This window comes from Melanerpes formicivorus, unplaced genomic scaffold, assembly GCF_026170545.1.
Source record: "Melanerpes formicivorus ecotype bairdi unplaced genomic scaffold, bMelFor1.0.p_v2 SCAF_1, whole genome shotgun sequence".
In the NCBI taxonomy this organism is placed as follows: domain Eukaryota; kingdom Metazoa; phylum Chordata; class Aves; order Piciformes; family Picidae; genus Melanerpes; species Melanerpes formicivorus.
Window position 1 is genome coordinate 69,204,682 of NW_027142353.1, and position 23,776 is coordinate 69,228,457.

At 43.6% G+C, this 23,776-nt stretch overlaps 1 protein-coding gene across 28 annotated transcripts in view; it reads right to left on the reverse strand.

The window, feature by feature from the left end:
- DLG2 (discs large MAGUK scaffold protein 2) overlaps positions 1–23,776 on the reverse strand; it is a 1,097,405-nt gene that overhangs the window by 220,776 nt on the left and 852,853 nt on the right. For all 28 annotated transcript variants that reach the window (XM_068146154.1, XM_068146173.1, XM_068146144.1 and 25 more), the window contains 2 exons: positions 16,426–16,494; positions 4,266–4,422 (listed from right to left, as the gene is read on the reverse strand). In XM_068146154.1, coding sequence (XP_068002255.1) covers positions 4,266–4,422; positions 16,426–16,494 — 226 coding nt within the window. The remainder of the gene's footprint in view (positions 1–4,265; positions 4,423–16,425; positions 16,495–23,776) is intronic.

Consider the following 23,776-nt stretch of genomic DNA (forward strand, 5'->3'; position numbering starts at 1 on the left):
AAACATCTATTAGGAGGTCAAACAGACATGAAAGGTGAGAGTCAGCCAAGACACTTCGGTAGAGATATGCACACGTGCTGGGTGTTTGAGCTTAAAGTCAGTGGATCAATCCTGGCAATAAAGCTCACAGAGCAATTCAGCTTGCTCTACACAACTCACAGTCAGACAGTTGAATCATTCTCTAGTCTCTGGTGACTTTATTGGCAATAAGACAAACACGTCAGCTGTCTAAACTCAAGCATCTTGACCTGAGGTGTAGTCTTGTCCAACGACACAAACGTCAGTAGTTTCAAAAGTTAAGATTCAGATGCTAATATATAGATAAGACTATGGCTGCTAATTCACCTGAAATCTCTCTTTTATATTCATTATAACTTAGTGCAGCTTATTGAAATCATTAAACTTGGGAAAACAAATGTCATCATAGGGCTTCAAGGGGCAACATGCACCCAGCCTTTGCGTGCCCCCATTTTGCATTGGACGTGTTTTGAAGCATGCAGGATAAGACACTCAAAGTAAGCAGGGATGTTTTGTTTTAGTGAGGTTGTAGGGCAAAAAATAGTGTGCCAGTTTGTGTTTGAATTGTACCGTGTTCCTCCTCCTACCTCTGCAGGAATCCCCCCCCTCCCCCCAGTTACACTGTGTTCACTACGTATCTGTTTCCTACAACTGTGAGCTTTCTATTGCTTTGTGCTAGCAGGGATGCATGCACAACACGAGGCCATTCTATAGGTATGGGTCTTGGACATAACTTGTTCTCATGCAGATGATTTTCCGTAATCAGTGCTGGGTTCCCATTGCTATGGTAGCAGGCAATGTGCCCCTTAGCGTTCCCGGAGGGCTCGGCTTTCCCGAAGGCAGCTCTGGATGATTACTGATTCTGTGCTGCCACCTGGTGGCACTTCGGGAGAATAACAGCAAATAGCCCTCGTCACGGCAGCTAATATTTCTGTACAGTATTTCACAGAGACCCTGGAGGGCTGTGTGGTTGGCCCCCTTGCTATCATATCACAGAATCACAGAATACATCCGGTTGGCCTTCCAGTATCTGAAGGGGCCTACAGGAAGGCTGGGGAGGGACTTCTCGGGATATCAGGTGATAGGACTAGGGGGAATGGAATGAAGCTGGAGGTGGGGTGATTCAGGTTGGACAGGAGGAAGAAGTTCTTCACCGTGAGAGTGGTGAAGCCCTGGAATGGGTTGTCCAGAGAGGTGGTTGAGGCCCCATCCCTGGAGGTGTTTAAGCCCAGGCTGGATGAGGCTCTGGCCAGGCTGATCTAGTGTGGGGTGTCGCTGCCTACGGCAGGGTGGGATTGGAACTAGATGATCCTTGTGGTCCCTTCCAACCCTGACTGATTCTATGATTCTATGATCATCCAGTCATCCAGCACTAAAGGGTCAACATGTCCCTAAGCATCTGGTCCACACAGTGCCACATAACAGCAAGCAGGCAGAAGGAGCAGCAGAGAGGTTATGGGATTTGCCCAAAGCCAGTAGCTTGACTCTAGGACTACATATGCATCTCGTAACTCACCCAAAGGCAATGCACATTCCTAGCATTGTTGGGGTTTGTTCATGGGCTTGCAGTCTGTTAACACATTTTGATGTGTTATGCCCAAAGGTGGGCATACACATCTCTCAGCCTGTCAGCACTTTGCCGTACTCACAGCACAGGCAGGGACTAGGAAAGTGCTGTGATCCTCTTCTGTGTGGGAGAGAGAGGCTTAAAAAATGAAACAAAATCCAGCATCTTACCTAAGGTCACATAAAAGCACCACAGTAAAATCAGAGAACTAAATCCAGCTCTCCCAAGTTTAAATCACTAGTAAGTGATGGCTTCCTGTTGGAAAGAAATCTAACCAAGCTGGAGTTGACTGTCTGGCTTTGTTCCTGGTCAATTAAATTTGCCATGTTTTGAGAAACAAATGGGGAAACTATTTCTGCCATAAAAGAAATGCTTCTGAGGGAGGAGGCAGGAAAGAATAAAGAGAGGAAAAACATACCTCATGAAATTAAGGTATCTGGGATCCTTCACCAGTCGATGGTCTAAGAGTAACTAGGTCTAAAAGTATGTCATGAAATTAGTTTCATTGTAATGTGGAAAATAGATTCTTAATAGCCAATTGTAACTAAGGCAGGCAGCAGGGCCTGACTTGGGGATTGCCTGGGGACATGCACACAGTCTAATTCAGGCATCATTTCCATCCCTCTCTGCTCAATGAACAAATAAACTACTCTTGCATGACAACTGAATGCTGCAGCAACACTGGTCACTTTAATTAGAGTGGATGGGCAACACTGTTAGAAAACAGATGAAAATCAAAGTGAAAACCTCAACCCTGGCAGTGTCTTAATGTCCTAAATATGCTCCCACTTAAAAATGAAGGAAAATGGACTCGTAAATGTGCATCTGAGATGCTGGATTTCTGAATGCAGGATACTGTGAAAGGCTTTGACCTCACAGTGTTCTTTCAGTCAGCCTTACTTTTCTGCATCTAGCCAAAGAAAAAGGAATTGCATAATTCTCCTGAGGAAATGTCCATTTTTGTTCTGTGGTTTCCTTCTCTGTATTCTTCTTGGTGTTTTTCTTCCTCATCTCTTTATGCTGACAACCTTATAAAAGTCTCTTTTATTACTGTTTCCTACAAGCTTTCTGCTCAGGGAGCTCTTTAAGACACCCAAGCATCTTTTACTTGCACTTGCACACTTTTAATGATTATGTTTTCAAGGAATATGTCTAGATAAATATGCTATTGCAGTCCTCACAGCTTCAGCTTACTGCATCCCTGTGCTGTTAACAAGCCATACTTTCAATATATTGCAAAGCAGACCCAGCCAAAGTTTCACAGAATAGCCCAAGAAATTTCTAAGCAATGCAGGAAAACCAGTCCCAGCTTCCCAGTGAAGGGATTTCAACATTGACTGGGAAAGGGCTGCATAACTATGCCAAAACCCACCCAGATTTTAGCCATCTTCCACCCTGACATTAACCAAAGTATAGAATGGAATGGAATGGAATAGAATGGAGTAGAATAGAACTAACCAGGTTGGAAAAGACCTTTGAGATCAAGTCCAACCTATCACCCAACACCATCTAATCAACTAAACCACGGCACCAAGTGCCTCATCCAGGCTCTTTTTAAACACCTCCAGGGATGGTGACTCCACCACCTCCCTGGGCAGCACATTCCAATAGCCAATCTTTCTGTGAAGAATTTCTTCCTAACACCCAGACTAAACCTCTCCTGGCACAGTTTAAGACTGTGTCCTCTTGTTCTGTTGGTGGTTGCCTGGGAGAAGAGACCAACCCCCACCTGGCTACAACCTCCCTTCAGGTAGTTGTAGACATCAATAAGATTCACAGGGACAGAAGGCACAACAGTGGGAGTGAGTGTGACGCTGCAGCCCAGTGGGTCCATCACTCATTTGGGATGCATAACTCCTGTTCCATCTCTTTGTCTTTAGGCTATATATGTTCTTTGCATAACAGTTTGGGATAGTTTCTTTTTTTCTGTAAGGGGGCATAATGTCAATAGACATTTCCAAGGTTTTCAGTGTCATGCAAAATCCTTTACATTCAGATTGTTGCAGTCAAATAGTCAATTACTTGACAGAGCCTAAGACATAATGATCTGGTTTTCAAATGCATGCTGTCAATATAAACATGAAAGAAACCCCATATTATTTCAAGCTAAGTATGCAAAATACAACCTCAGGCTGCAAAGTCTTTTATCCTCTAAAACTTGAGAATGAATTTCAGAATGATCATCACATTCCTTAGAGGCACAGAAATAATTTCCATAACCTAAATAATCTTCTTCTTGCAGTTGGCCATTTGCAAAGCCACAAAGAGCACACTAGATGGCACCCCCAGTCCAGAGCTTTCATCCTCTTGCACCTGCTCAAAGGAAAGCTGAAGTTGAGAAGGATCTTGAGATTCAGGACTATATTTTGGGCAAAATGAGACTGGATGAAGGGCCACACTGGGAGATGCTGGTGTCTGCACTGGCTTTAGACCCTCTCTGTGGTGTTGCCATCTTGTAGCATTAAGCAGTGAAATGTCTCATCCTGAGCTAAGTGCAAGTACCAACATAAACAAGTGCTACAAACACCAAGAGTAAATAAACAGAGGATTAGGGGACCAACTGTTTGCAGATGGTGTTTCACAACGTGGAAACCAAAAAGACTTCTCTGTGTGTCCCTTGCAGTACAGACAAAGAAGAAACTGAAGTAGTTGGCCAGCAGAGCCCAGCACAAATACTCACAGACAAAATTTGATCTCCTCGCTGCAGCTCTCCGCTGAGGTCGGCAGGCCCGCCTGCTAGGATGAAAGACACGAAAATGCCTTCCCCATCTTCTCCTCCCACAATGTTAAAGCCAAGTCCTGTGGAGCCCTTGTGCAGGATGATTTTTCGAGGCTCTCTGCATAGAAACAAAACAATAATGTTTATCCATTCAAACCTCAGGAGGTGCACATCTCTCAAGGCATCTGAACCACACTCTGCTTGGCTTCAGACGCAGTGGTCCGTCATTGCCTAAAGAAACCATTTAATAAGTGACATAAATCTGCTACCTGGGGAACAGACAAGTTTGGAATTAACCAGCATTTTCTTTTTCCCCACCCATGGCTGAATCCAAACATCTCTATTTATCTCAGCCCTCTGGAGGGGTAATCCTTGCTAATGTGAGTGGCAGATTTATTTAAAGAGAAAACAAAACACTGATGGCATGTTAGAGTCTCAGTTGTACCAATACTGTAGATACAAACAGAATCAGTCTTGCTTTATTCCCCATCCCCTTCCTTGTTCTAGTCTTGATTTTTAAACAAATGAAGAAAGGAACAATTCCAAGCTGTAGGTAAAGCAATGGCAAGTGTGTTTGATCCCCACAGGCCAAGCCAATAGAGCAAAATCTCATGGGAAACTCCCAGTTTCACATTATTAGGAGCTTATAATCGTAAAGCCACGCTGGTTCAGAAAGTTGATCATTATGGGGCAAATCAATAAAAAATAATGGCTGCATCTCACGCAGCACTTTCTGCCTGTAAATTGAATATATGCCCCAAAGGATGCAAACACCATAACACACATTTAATGATGGGAAAACCTGTGTCCAGAAAGAGATGACTTTCCTAAGCAATCAAGGTACCATCCTTGAGGAAGTGTCCAAAGTATTCCCATTCCCAGTTACTACATACAAGGCCTCGGGTCTGCATCTCCCTTGGACATCAGCACACAAAACTGTGTGCATAAACACACACTAGTTACTGGTACTTACCCCATTTCAAACCCCTCTAACAGCTTACTCTCCATAAAAAGTGTAAACACGGTGTTATATTAGTACGGTGAGTCACTCTCAAGCCTAGCCTACGTGTGGCACACACATGTACATGTCTGTGACTCCTCACAAAGAAATGGTTTTGCTCTCCTAATTCTCAGTGTTCACAAACAGAAGTTACCAGCAAAATGACAGTTGCAAACACAGAGAGGTGTGCAGAAACATGCTCCAGAATGCCCCTTGTGACAAGGACCCAGTGTCTCCTCTGCACTACAGAGCACTCCTACATCAGATGGATAGTTAGTGCAGTTCCATTTGGTTTTTAAAGAAAAGGAAGGAAAAAAAGGGGTGGGGGGAGTGGGGGAGAGAGACAGAGGAGAGATTAAATGAGGTATGTCTTATTTAATCTGAACTCTTAGAGCTGTAGACATGGAGACAATTTTTCCATGATCATTCTGGAATCTATAGGTGCTTGCTCATCTTTCCCAGCGCTGTTGGTCAGGCTGTATCCCCAGCTTGATCACGACCTTTAAGCAGCAGCTCAACTTTCTGACACTGAAGTCTAATGATTTTTGAAAGCAAAACCACAAGCAAACTTGTTGGTAGCATTAATGGTGATTGTAATCTTGAGTAAAAACATTAGTCCTGCTCCACATAGTCCTCCATTTTATAACTTGTTCGTAACGCAGTAGAGTCAGAAAGCCTGTTGAATGTGCAGCTGTGACAAGAAGACTGAGCATCTAGAGTTTGTATACCCTTAGTATATTTGAAACCAGTCAGAAAATAAAGGGAGCTTTGGTTTGGTTTTCTTTTGCTATTGATTTGCTTTGTAGCAACAGCTTTAGCACCTGCTTAAGCACGTGTGTGTTAGACATAATGTAATCCAGATCCAGGAAGTCTAAACAGGATTTTAATTAGGAAGCATGGCCTGGGGGTTGAAGCAGAACTAGGACAGCAAGCTGGAAGCATGGATTCTGCTCTTTTCTTAGCCCATGCACTGCTGAGTGATCTTGGCAAGTCATTTGTTCTTCCAGCTTCAATTTCCTCATCCAGAAAATGATATGGTGACACTTGTCATCTCTGAGTCCTACACACCAAAATTCTCTGCCAGTGCTGAGCTGCTGACATTCTTATTGACCTCAATACTGAGGAAAAAGAGGCAATAAAGCCAAACACATTTCCATGCTCTGCTGCTGAGAAATCAGAGGAGCTCTTCTTCAAAATGCAGCTGAGTATTTCCACAGATGACAGGCAGCTTGGATCACAAAGTCGAAAGCCAGGGCTATGGGCAAAACTAGGTCAATACAACTGGGTATCCACTGAATAGTGAGCTGTGTAGCTCAACAAAACATTGGCCCAGTTATTAATCCCTGCCTCTCATCAAGTCAGCAGATTCATGCCCAAAACGCTGCCAGTGCTCTTTTGTAACTTTGGCCTTTTGACAGCGAAATTCACATTCTGCTCTTGGATGAGTGTGTGCAGAGGAAGCTCAACCCACAACGGGGAAATGTCAGAAGCTGTGATTAGAACACAATGAGATTTGGCTCCTGCCTTTCAGCTCAATCAGGTCACTTTGGTCATGGCCAGAATGTGGCTGTATAGACACTGACCAACCATGACATGTGCTCGCTCACATTTCTTTCGCATCTGAGTGTCCTGCAACACCTGAAAGGTGGATTTGGAACGCACAAGTGGTGGTGTCATGATCGCAGGAATGCCCTTTAGCCGTGCCTGTACCGCAAACACTACAGGTAGTAGAAGGTCTGTGTGACTCCACCATACCACAATACATCACTAAGATTTTTAAGAGATGCCATTGCTCACACTTGTAAGTGTAAAAATGAACAAAACTTCTCTTATTATAGTAAAGTACATTTTTGTAGTACAGTGAGAAGTTAAAGTAGGAACAAATCTCTTAAGCAAACAAACTACAAAACCACCACCAGACCAGGTGATCTCTTCAGAGCAATGCAGAGTTAATGGTCAGTGCTTTACCACACTCTAAGAAAAGGCTAGTTTTGATTGAGCTGAAAGCCAGGATCTTATATACTGATTCACCTGGCACAAAAGTTGATACTCAGTGTTTTCAATGTGCTGGTTAGGAAGAGCTAACAAACGGTGTTCCAGCTTTTCTTCAATATTTGGGAAGCAATGTTAGGAAAAACTCTCTATTAAAATTCTTTATGAGTGTAATTCCAATGCACATGAAAGAGTGCAGATCAGTTCTGCAAAGGCCAAAGACTTAAAGACGACACGGTGGTGAGAAGCAAGACATGAAAGGAAAGTAACTGCAACGTGAGCGAGGTCTTCCTGCAGTGAACGCACTATGGACAATCGCGCAGTTCCCTGCAGAGGACAGCGACTCGGGCATGGGTGATTCCAGAGAACCTCCTTTGAAAGCTCACTGTTGCGTCTGCAGGACAAGAGGTGGCAATCTGGAGCCATCTAGGAAAAAGGAACAGCCTGACTCCCAGTGTTTCTGAAATGCAGATTTCTGCCTCCAGCTTTAACTACTTATCCCATTTACAGCTTATTCTGTAATAAATGTGGCTGAAGGTAAGTTTCTAGGTGCTAACAAAGCACACCAGCGCTTTAATTCTCTGTGTGTGTGTGTAGTTTATGCCCTCCTGCAGCTTTGTACCAAACACAAACAGAGAAGAGCAGCAGGGGAAATCAAGCAGAAATTAGAAGAGTGTGAGATGAAAACTGACAGAAGGCAACAGAAGGAAAAAAAAATACCAAAGAAACCAAACAAAAACCCCACCACAACAACAACAACCAAACAAAAACCCAACAGAGAGCAGGATAAAGGCAGGCTGGAAAGGAGAACAGAGCAGGAATTAGCAATGTAGAGAAAGAAGAAAGGAAGATTCACTACAATAAAGCCAGGAGCAAAGAAGCAAATAAAGTGCTGAAATCCACACAAATTTAGGGGCTCAGAAATCAATCAGAGAATCAATTTGGATGGACTTGGTAACTCGCTTCAGGGAATGCATCAGATTAGCTGCTGGAAAGCATGGTATAAGCTGCAGGCCTGATGTGAGAGCAAAATATTACTGAATTAGTATTTGAGAGCAGTAAGCACTAATAGATCAGAGCAGGTAAAACTTTAGCACTTAAGAACATTTCTACTGTCATAAAAATGGGATTTTAAAAGCTGCATGAAAAAGTGAGGCATGGTTCCTCCCCTGAACCACTTTCTTTTGGTTCCTGTTTGTTTTATTTGTCCATTATCTTGAAAATATCTCAGCCTGGATGAGCAAGCAGCTCCTGGAGGATTTAAGGGGGAAGAGGAGGCTGTATCACCTTTGGAAGGAGGGGAAGGCTTCTCGAGGTATGTTCAAGGAAGCTGTTAGATTATGTAGGAATAAAATTAGGGAGGCTAAGGCCCAGCTGGAACTGAAGCTGGCCACCTCAGTCAAAGATAATAAAAAGCATTTTTATAAATATATTAACAATAAGAAGAAGGGCAGGAAGAACCTGAACTCCCTAGTGGACCTGGAGGGGAACACAGTTACTGAGGATGAGGATAAAGCTGAGGTCCTGAACACCTTCTTTACCTCAATGTTTAACAGCAAGGCAGGAGTTCAGGACGAGTGGTCTCCGGAGCTGGGCGTTGGGGTCGGGGAGCAGAGTAATACCCTGGAAATCCATGAGGAGTTAGTTCGGGACCTGCTGAGCCACTTGGATATCCACAAGTCCATGGGACCAGATGGGATCCATCCTAGGGTGCTGAGAGAGCTGGCGGATGTGCTAGCTAGGCCACTCTCCATCATTTTCCTCCAGTCCTGGCTCACTGGTGAGGTCCCAGATGACTGGAAACTGGCCAACGTGGTCCCCATCCACAAGAAGGGTCGGATGGAGGAACCTGGAAACTACAGGCCAGTCAGCCTGACCTCAGTGCCAGGGAAAGTGATGGAGCAGATTATCCTGGCAGCAATAACTGCGCACCTGAAGGATGGCCAAGGGCTCAGGTCCAGCCAACATGGATTCAGGAAGGGCAGATCCTGCCTCTCCAACCTGATCTCTTTCTATGATCAGGTGACCCGCCTGGTGGATGTGGGGAGGCCTGTGGATGTGGTCTACCTAGACTTCAGCAAGGCTTTTGACACCGTCCCCCACAGCAAACTGCTGACTAAGCTGTCAGCCTGTGGATTGGACCACTACACTCTGTGCTGGGTTAGGAACTGGCTGGAGGGCCGGGCCCAGAGAGTGGTCGTGAACGGTGCCGCATCCAGCTGGAGGCCAGTCACCAGTGGTGTCCCCCAGGGATCAGTGCTGGGCCCTGTCCTCTTCAACATATTCGTTGATGATCTGGATGAAGGGGTAGAGTCAGTCATCAGCAAGTTTGCAGATGACACAAAGTTAGGGGCAGATGTTAGTCAATTAGAGGGTAGAAAGGCTCTGCAGAGGGACCTCGACCGACTGGAAAGATGGGCAGAGTCCAATGGGATGGCTTTCAACAAGTCCAAGTGCCGAGTGCTGCACTTTGGCTATGGCAATCCCATGCAGAGGTATAGGCTGGGGTCGGAGTGGCTGGAGAGCTCCCAGACAGAGAGGGACCTGGGTGTGCTGATCGACAGCCACCTGAATATGAGCCAGCAGTGTGCTCAGGTGGCCAGGAGGGCCAATGGCATTCTGGCCTGCATTAGGAATAGTGTGGCCAGCAGGAGCAGGGAGGTCATAGTGCCCCTGTACTCTGCTCTGGTTAGGCCGCACCTTGAGTCCTGTGTCCAGTTCTGGGCTCCTCAGTTTAAGAAGGACATTGAGACACTTGAGCGTGTCCAGAGAAGGGCAACAAGGCTGGTGAGAGGCCTTGAACACAAGCCCTATGAGGAGAGGCTGAGGGAGCTGGGATTGTTTAGCCTGGAGAAGAGGAGGCTCAGGGGTGACCTTATTGCCCTCTACAACTACCTGAAGGGTGGTTGTAGCCAGGAGGGAGTTGGCCTCTTCTCCCAGGCAACCAGCACCAGAACAAGGGGACACAGTCTCAAGCTGCGCCAGGGGAGGTTCAGACTCGAGGTGAGGAGGAAGTTCTTCACCGAGCGAGTCATTCGTCATTGGAACGGGTTGCCCAGGGAGGTGGTTGAGTCATCGACCCTGGAGGCGTTCAAGGGGAGATTGGACGTGGCACTTGGTGCCATGGTCTAGTCATGGGGTCTGCGGTGTCAGGTTGGACTCGATGATCCTCGAGGTCCTTTCCAACCTGGGTGATACTGTGATATCTGTGCTGAGTCTTTGTTTTGAGCAGCTGACTCTTTTACAACAAGAAAATGACAAGCGAACAGGCCTGAGCCTCCCTCTCCTCCTTCTGAAGTCTGTGAATCTGTAGTAATCAGAGATTTAATTTGGGAGATTACAAAGAGGACTGATAAATGAAGGGAAGGAGCTTTCTGGAAGCAAGTAATTCTTATAATAACTAAGTGAAAGAAAATCCATTTTTAATTTGCTTATTGTGCGCTGCTGGCTGCATGCAGAGCACAGTCAGTTTCAGTATTCACCTCACACTGACAGCTCCATCTTTCTGTTCCTGTTGCACCATCCATAAAATTGGGGCCTTGAAATGATTTTATGCTTTCTGCAGCATCTACAGACTTGCATTGGATGCTTTCAGGTATCAGACCCTAGAGACTTTCTCAGTAACATGCAATCAATGAGGTATCCCAAACCAGCAGGGAGTTTGAAATGTGACTTTGATCTCACTCTGGGTGCAGGTTTTGTGTTGTTTTGGTGTAGGTTTGTTGGTTGTTGTGTGTTGTGTGGTGGCTTTTTTGTTTGGTTTGGTTTTGGTTTGGTTTGCACATGCACATGCAGATGCTGATTTGGTATTACAGTAATACACAACAGAGAAAGCCCAAAGGAATATTCATTTCTCTTACTGCCTGCATTAGGGCAGCATCCAGTCTCCAGCTAAGAACCCACACCCTCTGCACAAAACACTATACACACATCATGCAACAGAAAACATTTAAGCTACTTAAAGTAATAAATAGCAGGAGGGAAAATGGAAGTACAGAGAAATTGTGTCCATTGGTTAAAGTCACACATTAGTCATACATGAGGGGGAAGAGCATAATCTGAGGGATTAAAGCACTTTTGAGCAGTGTGGTGTTCGGCTTCTGACAACTCATTGTGAGAGCACTGAGCTACTCCTACTTAGAAGAGTGAGTTGGCTACCCAAGCCATTTTTTTCAGTACAATTCTCATGCTTCAAAACCCCCAGTAAATAACTGCACATTTATTCCAGACAGCCAAAGGGCATTCAAACTGGAAGGACCTAGAAAAGGTGATTCAACTGGACTGGGCATTCTTCACAGCACTTTAACACAGAAAGCTAGGATGGACAGAGAATGTGCCAGTGTGTAGAATGGTTTAAAATGTGGTCAATCATACAAGAGAGAATTTGAGATCTTAATGTGGAGGAAGGCCTGGCATATGCACACACACCTTTAAAAAAGGCTTTAGAGCTCAGGCAAAACCAAGTTTACTCAGCTGATGTAAATGCTATGTTACACATCCTACAACTCTGCTTCACAGCAGTTCAGGGAGAAATCCATCTGTACTGCTGTGACCTATTGTTTTACTGCAACATCAACTCTGTGGCATCCTGGCTGTTATTTTCCCCTTTGCTATTCCCCTTGTAGGCTTGGCAAAAGCTTTTCCATCACGATGTGAAGCAGCGCTACCCCTGCCTTCTTGGCCAGCCCTCCCTCTGCTCTGTCTTTGTTGTGAGGTTTCCAAAACACCATGAGCTGGCAGTGGTAGGAATTGGCAGACCTTCCTCTTCCCAGCCCCCAGTCCTTGACCATCTCAGAGCCTAGGAGAGGCTGACTGAAGGCAAGAGTCTTGCGCCTGACCCAGCGCTTAGCCTGATCCCTGATTTGTGAGGTTAACTTCTGACTGAAAATAACCACAAGAAGGAAAATTTCCTCTTATTTATTCCTGTCAGATTGACCAGCGCAGTCCAGAGGGGTAAATTTGCCTTCTTAAGCTCGGACAATGTCTTGGTCACATGCAGAGCGTTCATTTTCATCACATGTACATGAAATATTGTTTCATTTCACTAAGCATTGCTATACTAACTTCTAAGCATTCAGCCTTCAATGAGATATTAATTTATCACATAGCAGAGTGCAGTTTTGCTTACTACAGTTACCCATTCTCCTCACAACAAGCATTTTATCTGCTTACCTGACTAGTTTTCTTGGCATTGATGCTGATTAAATGCTGGCAGTAACTCTAGAAGCAATACTTTATCCTAACTTTAATACTGACTACATTTTTAATGCATTTATTTTGCAAACATCATGTCTAACTTGTCACAAACTTTGAAGTATATTTAATATGAGAGAACCTACTGGGAGCCAGGCTTCAACCTGACTGATGCATGCATGAATGCACTGGCTTACACTTTATTTGTTTTCTGGGAACCCCTCTGGACTTTAACAGTCTTTCATTTTGCCTTTTGTAGGGGCCTGCACACCAGGCACTGTCTCCTGCTTACAGTCAGCAGGATGGAATTGGCATCCAGGAATAAGCTCTTATTTAAAAAGCTGGCCTATATTTTTACCATGACAGCTGAAGCTGGCTTGAAATGCACAGGAATATGTCTCTTAGATTTGAGGAAGATGGTTGCTCTCTAGAGTGACAATGTAGGATAGCTAACATGCTCTTTAATTTTGAAGGGGAAAAGATTATCCCAGTACATTTATTCCTTCCCACTTTGTCTCACAGAAGCACTTGTGCCTCTTTCCCGATCCAGGAGGTATGTTATTTACATGCTAATAATAAACCCAAGTCTTTACATCTCTGTTCCATCTGCCACACCCAATCCAGGCAACTCCATACTGAAAAGGTTGCTTTGCATCTTGCATTTGAAACTATTGGCTCCATATTGCAGCCACTTTTCTGTAAACTATTGCTTGCAGCATTTGATAGCTTTATTTACCATGAAGGCTCTAACACTGCAGTGTGCAAACAGAGCTCGCTGCGATGGAAGCGGGGACAGCACCGACACTGCGCTGTCAGGAGACACGAAGTGTTCAAAGGCTAAGAGAATACCCAAAAATAGCAGTGCCTCTGAGCCATGCTTTGAAAGATCAGTACAGTCTGTTACTAGCAAGCAACCAAAATTGCTTCAGACAAGACACTCCTGAAACACAAAGCAGCCTGTAATATCTGTCCTATTCAGAATAAACATTCTTACCCTTAGTCATGCTTCAAATGTTGTTTATTTGTAGATAAACATTTATATATATTTGAGATACTCAGTCATGCTGATAAATGCATTTAAAATTCCCATCAAAACGCTCTGATCAAGCTGAAATCCCAGCCTGCAAGCAGCTCAGCAGCAGAGATGACTGGTAGCACATCAAATACAGTTTAGTCTGAATGTCAGCTCCAGAGAGGGGGCTAGCACGCACCACTGACATTCTAGCTCCATGCAGCAGCACAGTAGGACTCCCAGATGACAGGATTTAGTTTTCCTCCAGGATTTTTCCTATTTTGAATATTCACAGTTAAAACTGCCCATTGAAACCATTAAAAACCCAAACCCAACCAAACCAAACAACCAAACCCTCAAGCCAGCAATGTTTTCACGTGGAGACATTAGAGCTCTCTTGTTTTGGAACCATGCAAATAAACCATTAAGGAAGTTACTAATCAGACCTCACCAACAGTGGCATCAAACACCTGTGAAGTTCATGCTTTATGCACTTAGCAATCAGTTCACCTCATGTATCTTGTGAAGAATATATGGCTTGACCATAAAGAAAATGTAATCTTTAAAGACTTCTTCATTTTTTTTACCTTGATACTACTTTTTTTTCCTTCTGTATGTGAACTCCACATCCCCACACCCCACCCCACCCCCCACCCCCCCCCCCCCGCCACAACCCCCCCATTTTTTGGGTATGAATGCATTATCTAGTTGAAAAAATTCAGGGTTTGAGAAATCTGCTCTAGCCAGCTCTCAATTTGGACATATTCAACGGGGTGGAAAGCAGTAAATGCCAACCAATGCAGTTCCCTCTGCAGTACTTTAACCCTCCCGCAGTTAGTTTCTCCTTCACAGGACCCAATAATTACCTTACTTCAGAGGCTCTGTGTGACTGCACAGTCAGGCAGGCAGAGCCAGCACACAGGCCACAAATCTAAGCGTGTGCTAGGGATGCCTTGCAGGTAAAGCAGGCATTTACAAAGTGCATCAAAGTGATACAATGAGTCACCTAAATACAGGACTCGTACTGATGGAAACCTGGGTCCTACCAGAGAGAAGTAACTCTGTTTTGACCTCAAATTGCATTAGCTATAAGCACACTTAATAGCATGGACTTCACAAAAACGTTAGAACAAACTGAGCTTTCACACAATGAAATATTTAGGGCTGAGCTGATTACTTCTTTTTGTCCAGTGGTGTGACAGGCTACCAGAGCCACTTTCCTGTGTGAAATGAAATGTAACTCAGTTTAAGTTGATCAGTAATAATTACAAGCCAGATCTTCTTCAACCTCCTGAGCCGCAGGAGACCTGTAGTATCAACTGCAGATTTCCTGGGCTGTAATGACTCATACACAATATATGCAAGCTGTCTCCATGGCCAGTGCAGATCCTGCAGTTTAGCTAAAAATCCATGCAGACAGATTGATTCACAAACTTTACCAGGAGCTTAAACCTAGAGGGTACCTGCTGAGTGATGGAGCCCAGCAGACCAAGTCAGAGACACCATAATAGAATTTCTTTCTTTAAAGCTCCATTTAGCCATTTTTTTTAATCCAATCCCCAATTTAATTAATAAACTTGTTCTTGAAGCTCAGTATGATTTCAAATATCCATTCATTAATGATCTAATTTGTCTAAAAACCAGGAGAATTCATTATGGCTCTCTTTGTTCATTAGAGAGAGAAATGGAAGAAATCCTTAATGAGGATGTTGAAGTATTCAGAGAGACTGCCCAGAACTCTGGTACTGTCCACAGCTGGTGATGGTCACAGTTCCACCAAAGGCCCTGAATAGCCTGAGCCAACTTGAGATTAGCCTTGTTCTGAGCAAGGAAGTTGGATGATGAGGGCTTCATAGATAGAATTACTTTCCAGATGACTTCAGCTCTTAAGCCATATGCATATTTACTGTAGGAAGTCTATTATCCATCCATGATTTCAATGAATAATTACTACAGCCATCCTACACATTGTAAACAAAACCTTAAACTCTTGGAGGCAGGTAAAAGAGAAGAAAATTGAGATGTGAGGAAAACATTTCAGGCTTCACTTAGGAGTGGAATATTTCACATATCTACCATTATTTTCTGGCTGTACCACATTAAAGTTGTAACACAAAATACAAGGAAGTCACATCTTTCCCCTGTGAAAAGTGTCAGTTTTAGCAGAAGAAAGGCAGGCTGTGATATAGGACTTGAGAGCAGCTAATGACAAATTATTACCAATGTCTACAAAATAATTCAGACAATTCCACATTTCTGTAGGAGAGAAGAAACAAATCCATTTTTGTTTGGATAAATCATGCCAGTCAGTGCACCAAAATCTAAGTGTTTCAGGGTTAAACACCAGGTTTGTAATCCCTTAAAGATGCAAAAATCTTAACTGTGTGTGTGAATTATACATATTTCCCCTTATTGTTTCTGTTAAAATGTAGTCAGCTAAGGAGTCAGAGCTCTGCTTCTGCAGTCAACACAGTAATGTCCACAGACATGCACCAGCACGGGGTTGTTGTTCTGCATACTACTTCCTCTTTGCTTTGGGACACTGCTTTGCAAAAAGAGCTCATGCATACATTAAGGAAACAGAGAAGACTTCACTGGGTATGTCCATGATTAGTGAGAACAACTCTACAGGTAACACATGTAAATATTGACAGTAGTCAGATGAAATGAATTAAAGAGATTGTAGTTAATATATCATCTCCATGACAGATCCTCCCATCCCCATGAAAACCAAACCTTCCAGTACAAGTATCTAGAAAGGATAACACTAATTTGAAGTGTATTTATTTTTTCATCTGGCAGGCTTGAACAGTGTGGTATGTAAAACCACCTCCAGTTACAGCTATGTGCATGTGAGTAGTTCAGCATCTGCCTTAGGGGTATCTGGGAGCTCTACAGGCAGCTTCAACAGAGAATGATCTTACCCTTCCACTGAAATGGTCCGCTGCAAGCTCACTGTGGGTGGACGCGTTGCAGTGCTGTGCTGGGAATGACTGCGGCCAAGGAAGAATAAAGAAAAGCATTCGTTAAAGACGTAGAAGTTTCTCTGGCTGTTATTCTCTCTAGTGGTTTAGCTAACACCAAAGCAGAAATATCAGATTGTTTTACATGTCTAAAGCATTTTGACTTCAGGGATGCTTGTCTCTTCAACAAGGAAAAGGGCTCAACCTTACACTCTCGTGCTTAAGATCAGGTTTCATTCCTCATTAAGAGCAGACAATGCAGAGAGTGAACTCTTATCTTATTATTTGTAAGAAACATGCACACACACACAGTTCAGTGACTTCAATTGGATGGTAACTGTTCTGCTAAGTATACAAAGCATGAAACACAAAGTTAATTTCAGAGCAGAAGGTAAAAGAGTAAATGGTGCTATCAGCCTAATTATCTCTCAGGCAGAATGCCTGGTGAAGGAGGACAGGCACTGGTGTAAGTACCCCCTAATGTCACCTCAGATTTTACAAATCACAGCCAACAGTTGCTGTTTCTATCAGATTTTGAGTAGGTTGAGTCTTTCCACGTGAGATTTTATCAAGCTAAGACACATTTAGACAAAAAGAAGCATGGTATTTTCCCAGCAGAACACAGGGTCTCTGAAAGGAAAATAGTTTTGACTGAAAATCCTGAGGTCTATTGGCTTCCCATGACTGTGTCACCATAGCTAAGGGACCTCAAAAGCAGCCGTTGTGTTGCGTACACCAATGAGAACGACTCTATATATGTTAGCTTCAGGATTGTACTATTGCATAGCAGCATTGCATCATAACTATCAATAAAATATCATAACTATAAATATAAATGGATAGCAACACATCAGCAAGCCAGAGGTACTGCTGTGAGAAAAAATGGCATTGCTTATGCAAGGAACAGATAAATAAAGCAGAAGCATCTGAGTGTATCCTCGGATTACTTTAAATGTCTACATCACACAGTGCGGCCCAGGATTAATAATGCAAAGTACACATTAAAAGCAAATCTTTTTAGCTCACTTTTGTACTACTGATTCTACTAACTGCAGATTTTGTCTTGCTCCCAAGATTTGTGTACAACTCAAGCTGTTTGTTCAGAAGAAACACATCTTATTATCCTTAAAAGCTAAGACATTCAACATTAGTGAGCAACACATCTATTTTACATGTATTTCATCCCGTGGCACTGCCAGTGCTGTCTGCCTGACAGCAGAGAGAGGATTTTCTGAGCAGCACACTGAGCTGTGACACATGATACGGTGCCACAGGACAGATGAAAGAGCTGCTGGTGTTTCCTGTTGCAGCCATTGGGTTCTTGTTTCATGTTAGTGAACTGCTGTACTCATCCTTACTCTGAGGATCACAGAAGGTTTGTAGGAAAGTATATCAGAAGAGCTACTGAGTTCTACATGACTCTGGCATCATGGTGTCAACAGAACAGCTGAGCTGGACAAACATTCCAGAGCAGAATTAGAACAGAATAGAATAAACCAGGTTGGAAGAGACCTTCGAGGTTATTGCATCCAACCTATCATCCAACACCTCCTAATCAACTAACCCATGGCACCAAGCACCCCATCAAGTCTCCTCCTGAACACCTCCAGTGATGGTGACTCCACCACCTCCCTGGGGAGCACATCCCAATGGGCAATCACTATCTCTGTCTAGAACTTCCTCCTAACCTCCAGCCTAAACCTCCCCAAAAGAATCAGAGGAGAATTTTATGATGCTGGTTACAGTTGCACATTAAGTTTGCATCCTGCAGTTGACCCAGGATGTGTATTTTTAAACTACCCTTTTTTAGTATTCATACATGTTAAAATTTTTAAAGTTCTCTTTGAGTCTTGTCTTCTGTCCCTCTCCCTCTAGAGAGCTGGAAGGGAGCACACATCCTTGTGCTCCTCTACCGGCTTCCCATGCAACATTAATGAAGAAGGGAACAGCCTGTTCCTTGAATTTCCCCCCTGTATAGAGGAGATAACAAGTGGCACAGCAGAGCCATCATTTCTCCATCTCTTTCTTGTGCAGTTTGACTCTCAGAAACTATTCTCTGAAGCTGCATCAAGAGATGCAAACTACAGCTGATACAAGGAACAAGAACCCAGTGGGGGGGAGGGATGTTGGTGTTTGTCACAGCCCTCTAAATTGCACTGTATGTCGAAGTTTACTTCAAAGACAAGGATGTCAAAGTGGTGGCTCAGCTATGCTGCTGATGCCACAATGCATCAGCAAATCAACAGCTCATATTCTTGCAACAGATGCTACTTATTTGTGGGGGAAAATATCTATTGACAAGGCATGGCAAGGTAGTAACAGAAGCTGTTGCCATAGGAAAGGGAGGCTGAGGGCTGGCAGCTGATGTGGCATTTTGCCTTCAAGCATTTAATCTACTTCCCCTTGTCTCAAGATCTCCTTACTAGAGCCACAGCACACTGCTGCAACCAGAGCCACTGTGTTACATTCCAGCACAACCACATGAAGGGGCTTGCACTCTGACAGCTTTGCTTCTTTTCCAAGAAAGATTTCAACACTGCCCTAGCTTTGCTACAGCAAACTTAGTTATATAACTCTGACCAGCTCCGAAATCAGCAAAATGATGACAGCGTCACAGGTAGGACTGCCTTCGAAGTACCAAACCCTCATTTTCCCTTATAGCTTCAGACTTAGCAGCTGAAGATGGTCACAAAAACACACTGAACAGCAAGCACTTGGGATTGGGACTATGTTTGGATGTGTCAAGCAGAAATTGGGCTACATTCAGCAAAGTAATTGACAGAATAATGAAATATTACTTCTGCACTGGAAATGAGGAAAGGGACCAGGAAAGGAGCTGTAATAGGCTCTCAGCTCCCACAGCAAAGCTGCATTTTACTGATGAATTCAACTGTCTTTGAGGATTGATACTCAAGCAAGGCTATTTTGTGCAAACCTTGAAGGTTATTATCTATTAAATCACACTGTTTATAGATATTCTATACAGTGGATGAACTACGACCAAGGATTTTGTCCTCATGACCTTTACAGAATCAACAAAATGTCTTAGCCTTTTTCAAACAACAACAACAACAAACCCCCACCAAAACCAAATAAATCCACACCAACCACCCAACCCAAGAAAACCAAACCCAAAACAACCAACCCAAACCACTTTGCTTGGCATACCTTTTTGGACATGGACCTGCCTAGATTTAAACCTGACCTTGGCTGCACTCGCACAAATTCCTGTTTGTCAGAGGTTGGTGGAAATGCTGCTTGATGACTTTTGAAAGGAAAATAATTGTTGAAACACAAAATTGAGATGAATGAAAACAGGGCTTCCTGAAATTATGAGGAGTACCTGGTTCCTTGATTTTCTTTGTCCAGTCTAAATGTGGACTTCCAAGATCCTCTTTTGCCAAAAGAGATATCCACCCCTCTCAGAAAATTAGATGTGTAACATCTTATCAGAAGAGCAGGCGCCCAGAATTCACTGCTCACTCTCCTTGGACTTTTCCTTTTGCCTTTGTACCTTTTGTATTTGATTTACTCTTGTAAATCATATTTCTCTTTAACCTTCCATTCTGTGTGAGTGTTTATTCACTCCTCTGGGGTGAATTCATTCTGTCCTCAGTCCAGAGCTGTTTCAGCTCAAACCAAGACACTTACTTAAGAGATAAAGCCCCTGTTGGCTTCTCTTAACATGGCAGACTGAGTAGAAAGGGGCTGTTTCCATCACGTGCTCAATACACCTAGGCACGGGCCAGGGCTTTTGTAGCACCAAAGGCTGAGCTCCTGGCTTGCTGTCACCAGCATGTTCTACGGTCAATGCCTGAGCACAGACACTTGCATTCCTCCTGAGATACTCAGGCAAATTGCATGTTTCTACCTTCACAGATCTAAGTATTCAGAGTTTGACATTTAGGCTCGTGAAAATGCTGCCTTTTCTCTGAAATGATACAGAATGAACATCTCAATACTTTTAATGGTAGAAAGTAATAATATTTCAGTATACTACTCAGTACTCCAGTCAAACAAGATGGATTTTCCCTGAGGAAATGGATCTCCCATGCTGTAAAACGCCTCCTTTAACTTATTTCAATTTATTTCTGGTTTGAGACAAAGGGAACAAACTGTTCACGCAGCTCCCATGATTGAAGGAAAAGAGAATGAGTTAATAAGGGGCAAAACAGACAGCAAAGGATTCAGCCATCTTTTTTTAAAGGGTTTGTTTTAACCTGTTTCTTAGGCAGGGCCTGCCATTGCATATCTTTGTGAAACATTAAGAGCGGAGCAGCATGGTGTCAACGTATATTTTAATAATAGATATAAGTATCAGTGAGCATCACAGGAACAAGAAGAGAATTAGCCAGTCTCTTTAGTTTTAATTCTGTCCTAGCCCTTCAAAGGGTATTTTAAAGACACTTCAGCTTTGTGGCTGCTGCTGATACTGGAGGCAGCATCATAAACCCTCCCTTCACAAAGGACACTTCTGCTAACACACAATATCCAACTGAAACCCCAGCCTGGGATGAAACAGTCAGACCGAGGACACACGTATTGTGGTTTAAACCTCTGTCATGCAGTAATAGCAACTAAACCAAAGGACAAACCAGCATGAAGGGAGCAGTCTGCAAGACAGTCAGCTCAGAGTTCATCCCAAGGCCTGCCTGTTCCATTGAGAGTGGAAGAAAGAAGGTTGTATGAAAATAATACACATTGCCTTTACACACAGAATGCTAGAAGAGCCTTCAGCTTTCCTCTCTTGACCCACCTCCTGTCAACAAGGAGCTGTTTGCTTTAGTCTTGGTTTAAGAAGTTGTGTGTTTTCATCATCTTTGGCAAGCCCATTCTCAAAACAAAACAGTCATTATTGGCTTCTTAAATCAACTGACCTGCACCTTCTCAGAAAGAAGTGGCATGGGCTGGATAGAGACCTCCCTGGCTTCAGAGCAGCATTTTTGAGGTCCTAATTGTTGAACTGCAACCCAGGCATATGCAAACTGCATTTCCCTACAATATGCTCTGGGCAGAATGAAACAATACAAAATAAAGCAAACCCAAGCTAACAAAAAGGCACAACTAGAGATCTGCATTATTGTTTGTTATTCACAAAACCCAAAATACAACAGGCAGATAAATTCAATGCTGAAAAAGTTCCCCCAGAGAGGAGCGAAGGGGACGCTAACGTCGCTAGGTATCGTGACGTGTTCTCGGCATGTTGTTGCTTATGTCAAGGATTGGAGGCAGCAGCACAGTTTATAAAGCTTCTAAGCCTTTGCTTTGTTGGATGTAAGAGTTCAAGAAGGCAACAAGCTTTAATTTTATTAATGTTGGGTTTTAATTCAGCTCAGAGAAGCGAAACCAGCTTTTCCTGACGCTGCCGACAGCTGAACTTCTAACTTAAATGAGTTTCTGCTCTCCTGGGGGATTAATTAGAAGACCAGAGAGTGCTTTTTTTTTGGTAGTAATTTTATCTCAGCTACAAACAGTTTGATAATATCCACTACTGACAGTTACTGACCCACATTAGAAGTGTCAAACTAAACAGACAGTTTCTCATCAGAGGGAAATAGGAAGCTTCAGAGAATAGGACATTCAACTCTGCTACTTCAAGATCACCCTTAGGCAATAAAGCCAAGCATGGGATGTAAGATTTGTTTTCACAGAAAATGGTCCAGGTTGGAAGGGACCTCAGAAGGTTAGCATCTAGTCCAGCCCTCTCTGCAGTTAGCAGGGACACCCTCAACTAGATCAGGCTGCCCAGAGCCCTGTTGAGCCTCACCTTGAATAACTCCAGTGATGGAAACCCAGCCACCTCCCTGGGCAACCTGTTCCAGTGCTCCACCACCTTCATAATAAAGAACCTGTACCTAACATCCAATCTAAATCTGTTCTTCTCTAGTTCAAAGCCATTTTCCCTCATCCTGTCACTACAGCCCTTTGTAAACAGTCTCTCTCCATCCTTCTTGTAGTCCCCTGTCAGGTACTAGAAGGTTGCTATTAGGTCTCCCCAGAGCCACCACTCTCCAGGCTGAACACCCCCAGCTCCCTCAGCCTGTCCTCATAGCAGAAGTGCTCCAATCCCCTGCTCATTTTCATGGCTCTCCACTTGACCCTCTCCATCAGGTTCATGTTCTTCCTAGATTAAGAGCTCCAGAGCTGGATGCAGTACTCCAGGTGAGGTCTCACCAGAGCAAAGTGGCAGAATCACCTCTCTGGCTCTGCTGGCAACACATCTTTTGATGCAGCCCTGGATGCGATTTGCCTTCTGGGCTGTGAGCTCACACTCTCTGGTCATGTCCAGCTTCTCATCCATCACCATCCACAAGTCCTTTCCCTTCCTTTCTTCCTTCCTTCTCCCCCTTACTTACATCCTTCTCCCCTAATTTCCTTACTTTCTCTCTTCCCACCTTCCTTCCTTTGCCAAGCAGTAGCCACCAAGATGTGGTTAGCCACATTCCACAATTTGAGTTATTGCAGCCCTAAACAAGCATCATACAAGCAAGAAGGAAGAATGCAAGGTGAAACTGTGACTCAGAGAAATGCTTCAGCTCCCTGAATAAAGCAAATTATCTCCACCTTTATTAGCAGGCACCTAAGTCAGCACCTAGCTTCAAAGTCCATTGACTTCAAATCTGCTTTCTTACAGCTGTGGCAGTTGCAGCTGTCTAAAGAAGCAGACTGGGGAGCATATGATAATGAAGTCTCACAGGGTATCTAATGTTCTCCTGTAGGGCAAGTGCAGACTTACACAGGTCTGTGAAGAAAACACCATTGAGCAAACTAGGTACAGTGAGGAAAAAGTGTAAGAAAGAAACCCCAAACCACTATGGCAAACTGCTACAAAATCAAAGCAGAAAAGGTTAGGAGAGATGAGACCTGAGACCTGTGTTAGTAACTCAGACATGGCACCTCGCTCTTTTGGGAGGTGATTCAGTTCTAGATGTCGATGCTAGGTATTGATTTCTCTTCCAGACTTTTTTTCTTAACAAATCAGTAATTGCTCAACTTCTCTTCACCCTCATCCTTTTTCTCTTTCATTGTGTTCCTTGCTTACTGCTTCTCTCCATACTTTGGACAGACCTGGGTGTTTGGAAGGACACCTAAATTTCCATGGCATTCCAAGACATGTTGTTACTGTTAAAAGAGTAAATCTCAAGTCTTCTTGCTAGACTCTCAGACATATTATTGCTGTTATAATAATAATAAAGCTCCACTTGGGAGCTGAAATGTTCCTTGGTGAAGTTAGTCTGACAATTACACCCTCTGAGAAACCAGGTTTACATGTCAAAATATTTGCAACAAGAGAAAGATGTATGTAGGGATG